We start from the raw sequence: 17,873 nt of genomic DNA, 5'->3' as shown, positions 1-17,873 counted from the left end.
AAGCTTAGTGGCCATTAACAACCCCGTTCACAGGCACCTATGTTGGCTACTAAGGGGTGTTCTTCCTGCCCATGATTATACTGTTGTTATCAGACAAGCCAGACAGCCCCCTGGGGAAAACCCCACACACAGAGGAAACAGATGGCCAGAATTTCTTCCAGGCCGTCCTACAAATGACCAGGAAATGGCTCAGCTGGAGGCTCATATTCAAGGCTTGCTAGGAGCAATATTGGAGACTACCCCCTCCCCACAAAGTGAACTGGTCTAAGGTTGAATTTTGCACTCAGAAAGGAGAGCAAAGACCTTTCTTGAACGCTTTATACAGACTTTGCAGTAGCGTACTGCACTGAACCCAGAAACCCCAGAACATAGAAATCTTTTAATTTCTGCTTTAGTGGGAAATTTTCTCCCTAGTATAAAAAAAAAGCATGGTGGTCCTGCCAATCTCTGAGGGTCATAAGGGAGAAAGCTACTCAATTCTTTGGAAATAGCTTACGGGAATACAAGAGGAGGGGTGCCTGGCTGGCTCCGTTGGTAGACCATGCGACCCTTGATCTTGGGGTTGTGAGTTCGAGCCCCATGTTGGGTGTAGAGCTAACTTTAAAAAATTAAAAAAAAAAAAAGAATACAAGAGGAAATGAGTTAAAAGCAACAATTCTTGCTTTGCAACTTGAACCTTCAGAAAAACAAAAGCATGACTCTGAGAGTAACGCAAAATCTACTTAGAGCCTTCCCCGTTTGACTCCAGACAGTGGCAGATACTGTAAAAAATCAAGGAGAAATTTTGGAAGAAAAATTGTCCTGCACATAAGAGAAAGGAAAATTTAAGGAACAGAAACAGTCTCCCTAGACTCTATCACCCCCAGAAGGTTTTTCTCCTCCTGTGGGACAGTTCCCCCTCAAATGACAGTGCCAGCTGATTCTTCCACCCCAGAGTCTGCCATTAAGCCTAAAATAGAGAATTGGGAATTGGATTTCTTTCTTTCTTTCTTTCTCTGTCTCTTTCTTTCTTTCTTTCTTTCTTTTTCTTTCTTATTTTCTTTTTCTTTCTTTCTTTCTTTCTTTTTCTTTTTTATTTTCTTTCTTTTCTTTCCTTTCTTCCAAGATTTTATTTAATTTGAGAGAGAGGGAGTAAGAGAGAGAGTACAAGCAGGGGGAGGGGCAGAGGGAGAGGAAGAAGCAGAGTCCCCACTGAGCAGGGAGCCCAATGCGGAACTTGATCCCAGGACTCTGGGATCATGACCTGAGCTGAAGGCAGATGCTTAACTGACTGAGCCACCCAGGCACCCCAGGGGAATTGGATTTCTTAATTGACACTGGTGTAACTTTCTCCACAATCTGCTCAGAGAATTTATCTCTACCTGTCACCTCTGATTCTATTCAAGCTATAGGGGTCCCTGGGCAACCTCTTTCACTGCCTTTATCCCAGCTCACCCCAATATCTTTAGGCACTCTTAACAGCCATCATGCTTTTTTTTTTTTTTTTTAAGATTTTATTTATTTGAGAGAGAGAGAACACAAACAATTGGGGGAGGGACAGAGGGAAAGGGAGAAGCAGACTCCCCGCTGAGCAGGGAGCCCAGTGCGGGGCTTGATCCCAGGACCCTGGGATCATGACCTGAGCCGAAGGCAGAGGCTTAACTGACTGAGCCACCCAGGTGCCCCAGTCGTGCTTTTCTGGTCTCCAACTCCTTACCAGCATACCTTTCAGGTGGAGGTTTGTTACATAAATTTAATGCCACTATAAAATATAATAAGAAAGGCATTTTTATTTCCCTATCCTCAAACCAAACCCCAGATTTCCTACTTTGCTTACTGGAAATTCATCTCAATTTAAGTTCCTCTGAAGAGAATGCATGTTTAAAATTTGTCCCAATTGGGGGCACCTGGGTGGCTCAGTTGTTGGGCGACTGCCTTCGGCTCGGGTCATGATCTTGGGGTCCTGGGATCGAGTCCTGCATCGGGCTCCCTGCTCAGCGGGAAGCCTGCTTCTCCCTCTCCCACTCCCCCTGCTTGTGTTCCCTCTCTCACTGTGTCTCTCTCTGTCAAATAAATAAATAAAAAATCTTAAAAAAAAAAAAAAAAGATTAAAAGATGTCCCAGTTGGTGTGCCTGGCTGGCTCAGTCAGTGGAGCATGCGACTCTTGATCTCGGGGTTGTGAGTTTGAGTGAGTGAGTAAATATATACATACATAAATACATATGGTCCAAATTAATCTCTGGACTACACATGCAAATGAAGTTGCATTATTACTGAGTACAGAGCCTGTGCACCTTATTTGGAAAAAGAAAAACCATTTCCATCAGTACTAGCCCAATATCCCCTTCCCAAAGACTTGGAGTGAGGAATTGAACCTATAATAGATCTCTTTTGCAACAGGGTATATTTGTCTTTACTTCCTCACCTTGTAACACTCCAATCTTGCCAGTAAAGAAAGAAGGTAAATTTGACTCAGACAGGAACCAAACTTCAATTTGTACAAGACCTAAGAGATGTAAAATCTTTTATAATTCTTTACAACCCTGTAGTCCCTAATCCAGGTACTATTCTTAACCTCAATTCCTGCTGAGGCAGCCTGATTTATAGTCACTGGCCTCTGCTCAGCTTTCCTTTCAATCCCATTGCATACCGACTCACAATTTCTCTTTGCTTTTACTTTTAGAGGGAGACAGTTAATGTGGGCTTCCATACCTCAGGGATAATGTGAATCTCCCTCAGTGGTTTCCCAGGTCCTTAAAGCTGACTTGGATTCTGTAGCCTTCACTCAAGGTTCCACTCTTGTTCAGTAAGTTGACAGCCTTTTACTTTGTAATCTAACTAGGCAGGGAGCTCTTATAGACTCCCTCATTCTCCTAAAGGCACTAGCTGAACAAGGCCATAGAGCCTCCAGATCTAGACTTCAATGGGTGCAAACAAATATTAACTGCTTAAGACATAATATATCTCAGAGCACTCAGACGCTCACCCCAAGGGGCACCTGGCTGGCCCAGTCAGAGGAGCATCTGACTCTTGAGTTCAAACCCCATGTTGGGTATAGAGATTACTTAAATAAAACTTTTTAAAAAATCACCCCAAAATGCTTTGAGTCAATTTTGTCCATCCCTTTTCCCAAAACAAAAAAAGTAATGTAAATTTCTAGGGCCAGCTGACCACTGCTGCCAATGGATTCCTAATTTTGCTGCCCTTGCTAAACCTCTGTATGCCCTCCTCACAGATACCACTCCTGGCCTTCAGAGGCACTAACCTCCTTTAAAACCTTAAAATTAACATTGTCCACACCCCCAGCTCTTAGTTTACCTAATTTTGACAAACCTTTAAATCCATGAAAATAATGAGATTGCGGCAGGTATTCTAGAACAATCTTTTGCCTCCTGGATAGGTCCTAGGGCTATTTCTCATGCCAGTTAGATCTTGTGGCATCATGTATACCCCCATGTTTGTGTGCAACAGCCGCAGCTGCCATCTTGATTGACAAGGCCAGTAGGCTTATATTAGGCTCCCTCATTCACCTGTTTGCCATGCTGTGTCTGCCCTCTTAGAAGTTCATAAGACATAGCATCTTTCTGCATGGTGACAACCACTTATGAACAGGCTCCTTCAGCCAACCCTTTTATCATCCTGTGTCATTGTAACAAATTTTTTTTAAGATTTTATTTTTGTAAAAAAAATTTAAGTAGGCTTTACGCCCAACGTGGGGCTTGAACTCAAGACCCCAAGATCAAGAGTCTCATGCTCTATCAACTGAGCCAGCCAAGTGGCCTCATTGTAACAGTTGAGGTATTTTACTACCCCTCCCTGATGATGGAAAGACCCAGTCCATTCCACATCATTGCATTGCAACTACAGAAATGATCTCGTAGTGACGAGAGGACCTCTTAGATACCCCTTTGGACAACCTAGATGTACTTCTATTTTGTGATAGATCCTGTACAAGAAATTTCCAGGGAAATATAATAACTGGTTATGTTATAGTTTCCTCACATGAACTACATGAAGCATATTCTTTGCCCGCTGTTAAATCAGCCCAATCTGCCAAACTCACAGCTGTTAATAGAGTTTGCACATTGGCAAAAGGGAAAACTGCCATTATTTACAGACTCCAGATAGACTTTTGGTGTCTGCCATGCTGTTGGCACAATTTGGGATTCTTAACTTTTGCCGTATTCCTATTGCTAGTGAGCATATAATTGTTGCTCAATTAAGCTATTCACCTCTTCTAAAATTACCATTGTTCACTGTTCAGCCCACAGTAAGGAGACTGATACCATATCATTAGGAACATTCATTAGCTGATAGGGCTATTAAATATTCCACTCCAGATGAACCCTCCCTCCATCCTTTCTCCCCTCAAATTTTAAATCTGCTGTTATCCCTGGCTGACATTATTAACTATTAGGCAAATGTCCCACAATCTGAAAAAAACAAATATATACAAAAGAGTGCCAAACAATTATCTGAGGGGTTATACATTGGGCCAGACATACTTCCTGTAGCCCCTTCTCTTTTGACCTTTTGGCTTGCGCTTATCTCCCACCAAATGAGACGTGTGCAGATGGGGGATAGGTAAGGAACTAAAAACAATTGGTTTTGCCCTGGCTTCCACAAAACTTCTGAATAAATTATTTCCCAGTGTACCACTTACAAATCTCACCAAATTTCTGGAAGAAATCAGTATAGCCATACCTTGTTTTATTGCACTTTGCTTTATTGTACTTTGCAGATATTGCATTATTTTTACAAACTGAAGGTTTGTGGCAACCCTGTGTCGAGCAAATCTGTCTGCATCATTTTTCTAACAGCATTTGCTTGCTTCCTGTCTCTGTGTCACATTTTGGTAATCCTCACAATTTTTAAACTTTTTCATTATTATATTTGTTATAGTGATCTGGGATCAGTCATTACACCTTGCTGAAAGCTCAGATGATAGTTAGCATTTTTTAGCAATGAAGTATTTCTTAGCAATAAAGTATTTTCAATTAAGGTATGTACATTGGGTATTTTTTAGACATAATGCTATTGCACACTTAATAGAACTATAGTATAGTGTAAACATAACTTTTATAGGCACTGGAAAACCAAAAAATTAATTTGACTTGCTCTATTGTGATATATACTTTATTATGGTTGTCTGGAATTGAAACCACAAATCTCTGAGGTATGCCTGTATACCTCAGGAAGTTCTGCTAGGTCCACACTGTCCTCTGTGGCACTCCAAATGGATTTTATAAATTTGCCTCTAGTTTTCAGCTATTCTCATTGTTAGCTTATTGTTTGCATATTTGGTGGATAGACTGAATGCTATCTGACTAGATGAGTTGATGCCACAACAGTAGTTAAGAAGTTAATAACTAAGATTATTCCTTGTTTTGGTATTCCTTTATGGGTGGAATCAGACCAAGGAACTCATTTTATAACAGAGATTAACTACTTGCTATAAAGCCTCAGGTACTCGTTAAAATTTCATACTCCCTGTCATCCTCCATCATTAGGGCAAGTGGAACACAAAAATCTAGACATAAAAAGGACTTTAGGAAAGATATGTCAAGAAACTAGATTTAAATGGCCAGAAGCATTACCCTTGGCCCTTATAAAGATCTAGAATACTCCGAATAGGAGACATGGATTGACCCCTTTTGAAATAGTGTTTGGTTGTCCAGTGCCTTCTGCAATCTCTAAACTCTCCATTCTTGGGTTAAGTGAGCATTATGAAAACTTAGAGAACAGTTTGATACTATGACTAACTATATACAACACCTAACTAGTATACTTGAAGCATATCACCAACAGGTAATAGAGGCATAGCCCCCACCAACTGACAGGCCTCACCCTCCCTTTCAGCCATGAGACTGGATGGACATCAAGGTCTTTAGAAGAAAACAAGTACTGTCACCTTGATGGGAAGAACCTTATGAAGTACTGCTACCTGTCATCAGAATAAAAGAAACATCCTCCCGGATTCACGCAAGCCACACCAAAATAGACCCAGAACATTGCTCTCAAGACAGTTAGGAGACAATCCTACAGGTGACCTTAAGTTAAGGATTTCCAGGGTCAATTCCAAGGCCCCAGAAGTAGACAGCATCAAGAAGAGGGCAGCCTTGGGGCTCAGTCGGTTAAGTGTCCAACTCTTGATCTCAGCTCAGGTCTTGATCTCAGGGTTGTGAGATCAAGCCCCACATCGGACTTCACACTCAGCAGGGAGTCTGCTTTAAGATTCTCTCTCCCCCTCTCTCTCGGCCCCTCCCTCCCATGAACTCTCTCTATCTCTCTCAAATAAATAAATCTTTTTTTTTTAAAGATTTTATTTATTTATTTATTAGAGAGCGAGCGAGAGAGAAACAGCATGAGAGGGGAGAGGGTCAGAGGGAGAAGCAGACTCCCTGCTGAGCCGGGAGCCCAATGTGGGACTCGATCCCAGGACTCCAGGATCATGACCTGAGCCAAAAGCAGTCGCTTAACCAACTGAGCCACCCAGGCACCCTCAAATAAATAAATCTTAAAAAAAAAAAAAAAGTAGGCAGCCTTTCCTATCATGAAACTTCTCTTTCACCCATACCCCTCCACCCTTTAAGACTCTCTACACACACACACACACACACACACACACACACAATGCCACCTTCTCTCATTAATGAACACTTCATTTTTTCATCATTTTATTAGAAGGCTGACTGGAGAGTGCTTTATCTACCCTCCTTCCCCTTTCTGTAGAGGGGAAAACTCTATAGAGTTTTCACTATAGATTCTCTTTCAACCTGTGCCTTGCTCTTATTAACCCTTACTTTTCCAACAAGTTGGGTGCAGACCAAACATACCCTTATGTCGGTTTACCAAACCCTGAGCACATTAACTCATCAGTATGCCTGTTGATTATGTCTCACATCTACATAGTGCAAAACAACCTGAATATCTTTCATTCCTATCACTGTGAATATGTGGTGGACTAAGTATGGAAGATGGATGTATGACAGGGTACTGTATCCACGACTAGAAAAACATCACTCTGTCTCTTCTTCTGTTGAGTTATTTGGACCCAGGAAAACCTCTATAAAAGTTCCAGGATTGTTGCGCCTGGGTGGCTTAGTCGGTTAAGCGTCTGAATCTTGGTTTCAGCTCAGGTCATGATCTCTGGGTCATGAGATCAAGTCCCACGTTAGGCTCTGTGCTCAGCGCAGGGTCGGCTTGGGATTCTCCCCTCCCCTGCAACCCCCACTCCTCCCTCTATTCTGCTTGCACCCCCCCTCTCTCTCAAATAAATAAATAAAATCTATTTATTTGAGAGAGAGAGAATGAGAGAGAGAGAAAGCACATGACGGGGGGGGAGGGTCAGAGGGAGAAGCAGACTTCCCGCCGAGCAGGGAGCCTGATGCGGGACTCGATCCAGGGACTCCAGGATCATGGCCTGAGCCGAAGGCAGTCGCCCAACCAACTGAGCCACCCAGGCGCCCTAAATAAAATCTTTTAAAAAAAAAAGTTCAAGGACTGTCCCTTGCCCAGATAAACACAACAGGCAAAAAAGTTTCCCTTTGTATCAAAAAAAGGATGCCACTGGACCTTTCCTGGATGATATACCAGGATAGTGTTACAATCAAACCCTGTCAAGGAGATTAAAAGTGACTCTGGTACTGCCTTCTACAGCACAGATGTTGGCAAATCACCAAATGTTTGGGATGGTTCACAGGCCATCCTTGTACAACTTGGGGTATCTTCACTGCTTCCCTGAATAGACTGGCCAATATTCCACACTATATATGGGTTGATCAAAAATCTGAACTCTTGGTCAGGTGACAAAACCAAGCTTTATAGCTGCCAAAGCCAGACTGTAGGCCTCCTATAGCAAGTATTTTGCAACCTGTTCTGTTCTTACAAACTGGCAGGAGTACATGGAAAGTAAAGATGTATGGATGCTAAAAGTATTAGTAGCAAAGGTCATGGGATGTCCCAGATCTAGAAAATTACAGATTCCACTCTGACCTTGTCTGTAAACCACACTGGCCTTTTTATCTTATGTGGCAACAAAATTTATACAGGGTTCCCACTTAAATGGTCAGGACCATGTAGACTCACACCTGGCTCTTTTGTCACCAGATACTCCATCTTAAATGCCAGCCAAATTGCAAACTTGGGCTCCTTTGTTCATAAGGCCATGCCACATAAACATACTAGGCAAGAAGTAATAGGGAACCCACTTGCGTAATGGCACTCCCAAGTTCTCTTCAATGTTGAGGACCTTATTCCCAAGTTTTGTCATTTATGACTTGAAAAAGATGGGCTTTAAATCTCTCCAGGTAATAGAACAAGAGTTCGATACCACTATGCAAACTTTGAAAATACTCCAATCAGAAGTTAATAGCTTAGCCTCTGTGTTACTCCAGAATTGTTGTGCTCTGGACACGCTGACCCTCAACAAGGAGGAACTTGTATAGTCAGTGGTGAAAAATGCTGCTTCTGTGTAAATGAGACAGGACAAATAGTGTCTAACTTATGTCTATTACATGAGAATATTATGAGCTGGGATTTCATCTCCAGCTCGATTCCTTTCTTTCCGTGCCAGTAGTACTCTTACAAACATGGTGAACTTTCCTAAAACCCACTGGACTTTCTGTAAGAAGTGTGGCAACCACCAAACCCACAAACTAGCATAGTACAAGAAAAGCAAGGATTCTCTATATGTCTAGGGAAAGCAACAGCGTGACAAGAAGGAGAGAGGCTATGATGGGCAGACTAAGACAATTTTCTAGAAAAAAGGCTAAAACTACAAAGAAGGTTGTGCTGAGGCTTGAATAGGTTGAACCCAACCGAAGATCTAAGAGGATGCTGGCTAATAACAGAGGCAAACATTTTGAACTGGCAGGAGATAGGAAGAGGAAAGGGCCATGTGGTACAGTTCTAAGCTTCATATTTTGTTTTATTACAAAGACAAATCCTTTTTTTTTTTTACAAGATTTTATTTATTATTGTGCACATGCATGTGTGAGGGGGTTGGGGGAAGAGCAGAGCAGGAGGGAGAGGGACAAGCAGACTGCACTGAGTCAGATCATGACCTGAGCCGAAACCAAGAGTCATATGTTTAACTGACTGAGCCACCCAGGTGCCCCTGAAAACAATAAAATCTTGAGTTTATGTTCAAAAAAAGGGAGAGAAGGGGGCACCTGCCTGTCTGGGTCGGTAGAACATGGACTCTTGATCTCAGGGTCATGAATTCAATCCCCATGTTGGGGGTAGAGATTACTTAAAATGGTTAAAGTGACAATGGTTATGTGGACTTTACCTCAATAATTTTTTCTTTTTTTTTAAAGAAGAGAAGATTAACACTTTCCATCAGATAAATGAAGCACCGCCATTTTATCAGACTGATGTATTCCCAGGATTGAGACTGGTTTAATGGGTTGTGGGGAAATGTGCTTCGATTTGTTCTTTTCTGTTTGTTCATCTTCATTCTATGGTTTTTTTCCCTCCTTTTGCAGCTGTCTTACCATCCAGCTACTCACCTGATTCTTCTGTCCATGGCAACCAGCTCAGCTTTTAATGTGTGCAACTTCCAGGGAAGTTTCAGACAAGTGGTTCAGAACAAGTCTCCCCAGAATGCATGCTGATTATTTTGAGCTAAAGACAATTAAGGCCCAAAAGAGTCAAGAAAAGTTTTTTTGCTTTTTTACCTCCCACCCTCAATGCTTAAAAGAATTTACATAGAGGGCCTGGTCTAGGAAAAGAGCTGTCACCAGAAACAATTACAGAGATTAAGGACTAGGTGTGGGAAACTGGGGGGAATTTGGGAGGCCTGTTTGTTAGAATTCTCCCTGTCCCCCTTTGTCTCTGCATGGTATGGCAAACATTTGTTTACCAAACATTTGCTCTTCCCATCTTCCTGTGAATTGTTTTCCTTCCCTTCTTAGCTTAGAATGGCATATAAGCCTCAATTGCCTGCCTGTGCCGAACCTCTCATTGATTCTGTGGGACTCCTACATGTACGTAAGTAATTAAATTTGTGTTTCTCCTGTTAATCTGTCATGTCAATTTAATTAATAGATCAGACAAAAGAACCTAGTAGGGTAGGAGAAAAATTTTTCTCCCCTACAACTATCTTCCCCTGGGCTAGCTTGACATTCAGTTCTTAGCTTAAATGTCTGTCACTTCCTCAGATACCTGACTCTACCCAGTCTAAAGTAACTACCCAGTTATTCTTACACTACTCCATTCTAATACTCTTGCAGAGTACTCCTCACATAACCCCCCTACACATGCTTACTTGCTTTAACTCCTGAAATGTAAGATCCATATCAACAGGGATCTTGTCTGTCTTGTTCATTGCTGTACAGCTCCTAGAAGTGTTTCTGGTACCCAGGAGACATTTAAATGTAAGCCCTTAAATAAAAGTCAGTGAACAAAACTTGGAACAGCCACTCTGAGGGAAGACCTGCACAATGACAAATGTGTCAGGAAATAAATGCACCAGTGTACTTGTATGAACAAGTGTGGGACCAGATGTTAGATGAGATGTCTTTCCTTTGAGAATCAGATGAAATTGTCTTGAACTCCATCTCATGTGTGTTTAGACAAATCTTTCCTACTCTCTCTTTCAGGAATTAGAAGGGAAGTTGTCAGCCTTGAGCTGATCATTGAAGCCTATAAAGCAGATGCTACAAGTACAAAGTATATAGAAAAAAGCAACAAATAGAGGAAAGATTTTGGGAGCTGGGCCACAATTCAGTTCAAAAGAAGGAATAACAAGATTTTCAATACATTATGGGAAAACCCTGTGAAAAGCTGTGTTTCAGAAGTCAGAGGAAAGAAATTTTAGGGGATAGGTAGGGGAAGTAAAAAATGTTAAGTGAGACTGATAGCTATTGTCTTAGGTTAGAAGGAGGTAGGATTTAAGAATAAGTATTAATTCAGGCTATATTTTATCTTAAAATAATACTGAAGTAGGAGGCAAAAAGACCTGGGTTTGGCTCCTGTTTTATCACAAAGTGACCATAGGCCTCTGGGCAAGTCCGTCTCTCTGAGCATCAGTTTTCTCACCTACAATGTAGGAATAAAAATAATCTAGTAATCTCAGAGTGTTACAAAGGTTGCTGAAGATGTTTATGATGGACGTATGTTGCAAGCCCTTAATTTTGTACAATTATTAAAGTTGTCCCAAGTCAGAAATGAAGGAAACAGGTGATAATATGGCAGGTATACCACAAATTTTCAGAAGGGGAGGGGAGCCAAGGAATTTACTGTAAAGGGATTGCAGACAAGAAAGGATGGAATTATAGGCTGAAGTAAAAAACCAGTAACAAAAGTCCAGTCTCTTCTTTCAGGTGCCCATTCTAATTATTGGTCTTTTTTTTAAGATTTATTTAATTTAGAGAGAGAGAAAGAGAGCGCACCAGCGCGGGTGAGCAGGAGAAGGGGCAGAGGGGAGAATCTCAAGCGGACTCGCCTTGGAGTGGGAAGCCTGCCTCAGGGCTCATCCCATGACCCTCAGATCATGGGGGAGCTGAAATCAAGTTAGTCGCCTAACCGACTGAGCCACCCAAGTGTCCCTGGTCTATTCTTGAATCTTTTGTCTTTTCTACCAGCCACTCCACTCGCTTTATCACTACATTCAATTCTCCCTTATCCTGAAACACCTTTCTTGAACTCTGCCATAATCTTACTTTCCTATTTTTCTCTCCCATTTCACACACAACAGAGCTCTCTTCTGGGTCATTTTGGGGAGTTTTCACCCAAAATGTGCACTGTGCACTAAGGATGGTGAGTGAGATGGGCAGTATTTGTCACTGACATCCTCACCTGAATACTCATACATATTTCCTGCCTAAAGGATCATTGGTTGCAGGATTTAATCATATCAGCCAGTGTGTTAAGGTGCCTTGCAAATAAGAGCGCTACTAAAGTATTGTGTAGTTCCGAACCATCATCCAATACGTGAAGAAATTGGGCCCTCCACAGTGGGCAGACTCACTCGTCCAGTGTTACAGAGCTAGTTAAAAGCTAACTTCTGCGGCAGAACCCCGTTTTCCCAAGACAGACATCTAGGTAATAGCTCACCGTCGCCCGGGTGGGTTCTGATGAAAACTACATTGCGCCAAATCTCGCGCCTCCGGGATTCGGGGGCGGGGCGGGGAGCACGAAGTATCGCGAGATGACGGCTTTTCCCGCGAAGTAGAAGCGCGCGTTTTTCCTTGGCCGGGGATTTAGTGAGGAGGCCGGGCAGGCAGCGGCTGTGAGACTTCGGCGCGCGGCGTTGCAGTCGCTGAGAGCCGAGGACTGGGTTCCGGAGCGTGTGTCCAGCCATGCCCGCGCAGCGGTCCGCGAGCAGCGGTGGTGAGTGAGGAGACCCTTCCTCCGGGCGCCGGCGGCGGTGTCCGGGCCGGGGGGGAGGGGGACAGCATGGAGGCTGCAGCCGAGATTGGTGGGTTGAGGTGACTCGGGGCAGAGACTGAGGAAAGGAGGGCAAGAAGCTGTGGAGGGCACCCGGAATTGCACGTAAGTGCACGATATAGGAGATTTACACGGGGGGGCTGCATTTTCGCGAGCATCCCGACTGGTCAGCTGGGGTCCTGGCCACTTGTTGACATTGTGGAGACCCAGGATATCTTCAGAGGGCTGATGCTGGCGTCCCCGTGGGTCTTCAGCTTTTGCCTCAAATGCATCCGGTAAGATTGTTGACTGTGGGAGTTGAGTGGTAATTTTTTAAAACTGCGGTTTAAAAACTTTCTCCCCTCTTAGGGTCCCTGACTCCAGATATGGTTGAACAACCGGAGCCTGCCGTGATTACCCAGGCCATGCTGGAGGAGGAAGAACAGCTTGAGGCTGCTGGACTTGAGAGGGAGCGGAAGATGATCGAAAAGGTAATTTAGGAATCAAGTTCCTTGTCATTGAAGCCAGTAGTAAGCTTCCTCGGAGCTTGGGTTTGTTCTTCGGTCTGCTTTTTTCATAATCTTTAAAATGGGCTTTGTTATTTATCTATTTGCATGGTTGCTCGCGCTATCTTTGAGGCACCTTTGCTCGTGCTTTGGGTGATGCTTCTGTGAGATGTAGTCTTGGTCTGAGAGTATTTCAAGTTGCTTCTTTAGCTAGATTAATTCTTCCAAAATCGGTAGTGAATTTCTTAGATATTTTAGTGCCATTGACCACCCAAGTGATAAACTTGTTTTCTGTTTTCCTTTTGATTTCTTCGACTAGTGCTAAGTAAGATTGTTTAGATAAAAATGGGGTGTACTTTTTCAGTGATAAGTGTTTTTCTTTTACAGAGTATATATTTTGTAGATGAGTGAAAGCAGTTTTTAACCACTTGAAAATTCAGTTTGGTTTTTTTTTAAGATTTTATTTATTTGACCAAGAGAGACACAGCTAGAAGAGGGAACACAAGCAGGGGGAGTGGGAGAGGGAGAAGCAGGCTTCCCGCGGAGCAGGGAGCCCGATGCGGGGTTCGATCCCAGGACCCTGGGATCATGACCTGAGCCAAAGGCAGTCGCTTAACGACTGAGCCACCCAGGCCTCTGAAAATTCAGTAATTAAGTGTTTTTCACTCCCATTAATAAAGCCCCATGTTGCTGCTTCATTATTGCGTGTGCAAGAAAAGAAGTGATAGCCACTAGCACTTACGTGCTGCCTACTAAGTGATTTTCTTGTAATAATTTATTTAGCACTCCCAATATTCTGATGCTGTAGGTACTTTTGGTGTCTCTCCATTTACATATGAGGAAACTGGGGCAGTTGGGTCATACACCAGTGAACCTGAATTTGAACTCTGGCTGTCTTCAGCGTTCTTGTCCTTAACCCTATACCTAAGGAAATAAACATTAATATTTAATGAACTCCATGCAATTACAAAACTACTTAAATTGGGAAGTAATGCACCTCAAAGACAATTAGTGAATCAGTTGGTTCCCTGCTATTTTACGTCAACAGAAATGATTCTTTTGCTAGCACTGTTAACACCACATGAACACTGTTGTGAATGTTGTACATGTATTTACTAATTGGATCCTCAACAAGACTATAAAGTAGATACTGCTTTTCATTATAACTTTTAAACTTACTAGTTTAATTACTAGTCTAAAGTATTATTTTTATTAAAGCATTCTGTGAAGTAGGTTGTTTTCACTTCATTTTACAGATGAGAAAACTGAGACATGTAGAGAATGTGCGGGGAGGAGGGAATTCCACAGCTTTAAGTGATAGAGCCAAGATTGTAATGTAGGCCATGTGATTCCAGAATTCACACTTTCTAACCACCATGCTGTACTTTCACTCCAGTAATACTAGTTTTGTTATTTGTCATCCGTAGTTGACCATAATCAGTTACGGTAATGTTAAGAAGTTTTAATAGAATTGGGAAGTCGACCATGAACCACCTTTTTATCTTTCCTCATTGTATAAATTTTCGTAGTACTTTATTTCACAGTATTATCATTACTTGCTTGCTATCATTTTGTTTATTGAGAGGACGTCACTTACTGTTTCTTTTTTGTTGGCTGTGCACCTAGCAAATAGGCAATCAGTAAATTGTTTATTGAATTTCAAACTATGGAAAAAATATTTTATAATATATTACATAGCATATATAAGATTACATAAATAAAATAAATGTACTTACTAGCCATATAACCAGATGATATTTATAAAAGGTGAATCCTGGGGCAAGTGTCCGGAATTGAATCAATCAACTTCAGAGGTTGTAAGAATGATATCAGCCTTCATTTTGAGTAGTATATCTTCAGTTTTGTGACTCTTGAAGATTGTTGGGTAAGAAAGTACTATTTGAAGAAAGATTCTAGGTACAATAAGAATACATTTCCAGAATGCATTAATTCAAGGGATGAAACATTTTCACATTTTTCTTTTAAAAGATTTTATTTTTAAGTAATCTTCACCCCCAACGTGGGGCTTGAACTTAGAACCCTGAGATCAAGAGTCACATGTTCCATTGACTAAGCCTGTCAGGTGCCCACATTTCCACATTCCAGATCTCTCAAAATTTATAGTACCATAAGTATTTGCTGATTAAACTAGGAATCAAAATGACATACTTTAAGTGAAATATTTAAGCTTTTGAACAAATGTTTTGCAATCAGTCCAAAATTTTTTTGGAATTGTTATTGTTGAGGGATAGGTATGGTAAAGCTAGCTTTTCTTTAGCAGTTATTCATCACAGAACTTAAAATAGCAGTTTTTTTTAAGATTTTATTTATTTTGTCAGAGAGAGAGAGGAGCAAGCACAAGCAGGGGGAATGGCAGGCAGGGGAGAAGCAGGTTCCCCGCTGAGCAAGGAGCCTGATGTGAGGCTCGATCCCAGGACTCTGGGATCATGACCCAAGCCAAAGGCAGCCGCTTAACCTACTGAGCCACCCAGGTGCCCCAAAAAAGCAATTTTTAATTGCCTTTAATTTAATTTAATTAAGCATTTTCAATCCTTCCATGAATAAATTGCATAGCTCTCTTCAGTTCTTACACTAAAACCAGGGTGTGATTTGCCAAAAAGCTAGTAGTATTATGGTCTATTATTATATTGCTTTTTCATGTATAGGTATTGAAAGAATTTGATTAATTGTCACACTTTTCACTTATAAGTTGTTCCTTACTTGACCATGGGGGAAATTCTAAGAATTAGTCTCTCCCTACTTGTCTTTGGAGGCCAAAAAATTCATTGTACAAAAATAAAGATTCCTTTTCTTTTGGGAGAATACAGTATTTATGGGCATATATTTAGAAGTACTTAAGAGCTTGCTTAAGATTCTTAATGAGAAGCATTTACTTTGCTTTAGGAGATTGCAAGCTTTGTAAAGTAGAGAATGGCTTTGACATTGATTTGCTACAGTTATTTTCGTTGGCTTTTCACCTGCATTTCCTTTTGAAAGAAGTCATTGTTAGTCTAGAAGACTTAAGAGTAGCATTAATGTGTACATAGTGGGGGAGGGGAAAGGTAAGAGTTGCGATAAGTGTTAGGTAAAAGGAAAATAGTTCATATTTTGTGGAGTGAAGTGTAACTCCACGCCCCACTCCCAAATCTGGTGTTGGTATTGGGAGAGAGAATGAAGTAGACAGTGGGGAATTGATGCTGCTGGTGTCCATTGGCATGCTCTTTAATTCTAGTTATCAAAAGACTCTTCCTGCCAGGCATTCAGTGCTTTCCACAGACAGAGCTGCAATTTACCTTAATACAACAAATAAAATTGTTAAGAAACAGTAATGGTAGATAAGGCTTATTACAAAATTATTTTGAAATACGGAAGGTTGGTGTTAAAGGTTAATAAGTGATTTAGTTTCCTAATTATATTACTTACAAATTAGTGTAACATATTATCTTTAATCTTTAATTACTTAAAAAAATGTGTGCTAAATTATTCTGAACAGGATTTAAGGTAGCAGATATATCTAAATTAAGCCCAGAATATTTTAACTGAAATTTAAAACAAATTTTAAAAGTTAAGGATTTTTTCAGGGGCACCTGGCTGGCTCAGTTGGTGGAGCATGCGACACTTGATCTCAGGTTTGTGAGTTCGAGCCCCATGTTGGGTGTAGAGATTACTTAAAAATAAAATCTTCACGAAAAAAATTTTTTTTCAAATTCTAAGTAATTTCATCTTTCAATTTATAATAATCTATTTCATTCATTGACTATGGTAATCACAGTAACATTGGTAATGGTAAAAGAAACGCTGTCTTAATTGTAAGAGGTCAACAGTTTATCTGCATGGATAGGATTGTTTTATGGGTTTTTTTTAAATATTTAGTTGTTCTGAAATGTGTATTTCCATTGGATTTATTCTTAGGTATTGTCATTGCTTTTGTAATAGAAAAATGTATTTTGAATGAAAAGCTGGAGAGATGATAGAATATCTAGGAAATACAAGCCAATAGACATACAGTGGTGTCTGAATTACGGGGTCAAGCCTTAAACATTAAACATTTAAATATTAAAGTTAATTAGGTTATGCTAACTCAGCCTCTGTGTGCGAACCCTCATGCACACACACTTTGTCTCAGGAGTAGAATTGCTGGTTGGTAAGGTTTGCGTGTATTTGGCTTTGATAGGTGAATTCAACTCTTGATTCACTTCAGCGCACTTAGTGTGTTGTGAGTTTTTTTGTTTTAAAATTCAGATTATACTGAGTTGACATATTATGAACTGGATTGTGCCTGTTTAGGTAAATAAAGTTTTATTGGAACATAGCCTTGCCCATTTGTTTCTATATAGTCTATTACTGCTCTTGTACAAAAAGGCAGAATTGAGTGTTTATAAGCCATGTGCTCAATATTTAAATATTTACCCTTTGGTCCTTTACAGAAAAAATTTGTGGACCACTGAACTATACTATTTATTTGTTGCTTTTGTTTTTCATCTTGTGCCTTCTGGTATTTTTCAAAATATTTTACTTTGTCATTGTGAACTTGGAGAGGATTCCTCCTCAGCCACTAGCCTATTGTAGACTTAGAAATCACTTAATGAATAAATGGTGTGTAAAAGTTATATAGAAAGCAGGCTTGTAATTTGAAAGTGTACAAAAGTGAAAGATAGAGCTAAGAATAGGAATAAAACAAGCCTAAAAAGAAGGGCAAAACTTCAGGGGACACAATGCTGAGAGGAAGAAACTTATAATAAATCATAAGTAGTTAAGCATGTTGAAATATTTTGACAATGCAGTTTTTGTTTTGTTTTGTTTTTTGTTTTCTAAAGTAATCTCTAGGCTCAACTGGGGCTTGAACTCATAACCCTGAGATCAAGAGTTGCATGCTTTACCAACTGAGCCAGCCAGGCATCTGGACAATATAGTTTTATAATTCTAAGAATAGTTGTTCTCGTTCCTAGCCAATTAAATTATTTTTTAATTCTAATGCTCTTTCAAATAAAACTAGTGTGTAAAATTTTTCTGAA

The 17,873-nt window shown here is 40.7% G+C and overlaps 1 protein-coding gene across 3 annotated transcripts in view; it reads left to right on the top strand.

Annotated features, from left to right (window-relative positions):
• The first annotated feature begins 12,161 nt into the window (after positions 1-12,161).
• Positions 12,162-17,873, top strand: part of HELLS (helicase, lymphoid specific) — a 36,797-nt gene continuing 31,085 nt past the window's right edge. For all 3 annotated transcript variants that reach the window (XR_013449669.1, XM_036111714.2, XM_078077337.1), the window contains exons 1-2: positions 12,162-12,316; positions 12,722-12,843. Coding sequence is in view for 2 of the 3 variants with exons in the window: in XM_036111714.2 (XP_035967607.1) it covers positions 12,286-12,316; positions 12,722-12,843 (153 nt within the window). In the remaining variant the exon portion in view is untranslated. The remainder of the gene's footprint in view (positions 12,317-12,721; positions 12,844-17,873) is intronic.

The sequence above is a fragment of the Halichoerus grypus genome, chromosome 7 (genome assembly GCF_964656455.1).
Source record: "Halichoerus grypus chromosome 7, mHalGry1.hap1.1, whole genome shotgun sequence".
Classification (NCBI taxonomy): domain Eukaryota; kingdom Metazoa; phylum Chordata; class Mammalia; order Carnivora; family Phocidae; genus Halichoerus; species Halichoerus grypus.
The sequence above is the reverse complement of the archived record's forward strand: the minus strand, read 5'-3'. Positions and strand labels throughout refer to the sequence as shown.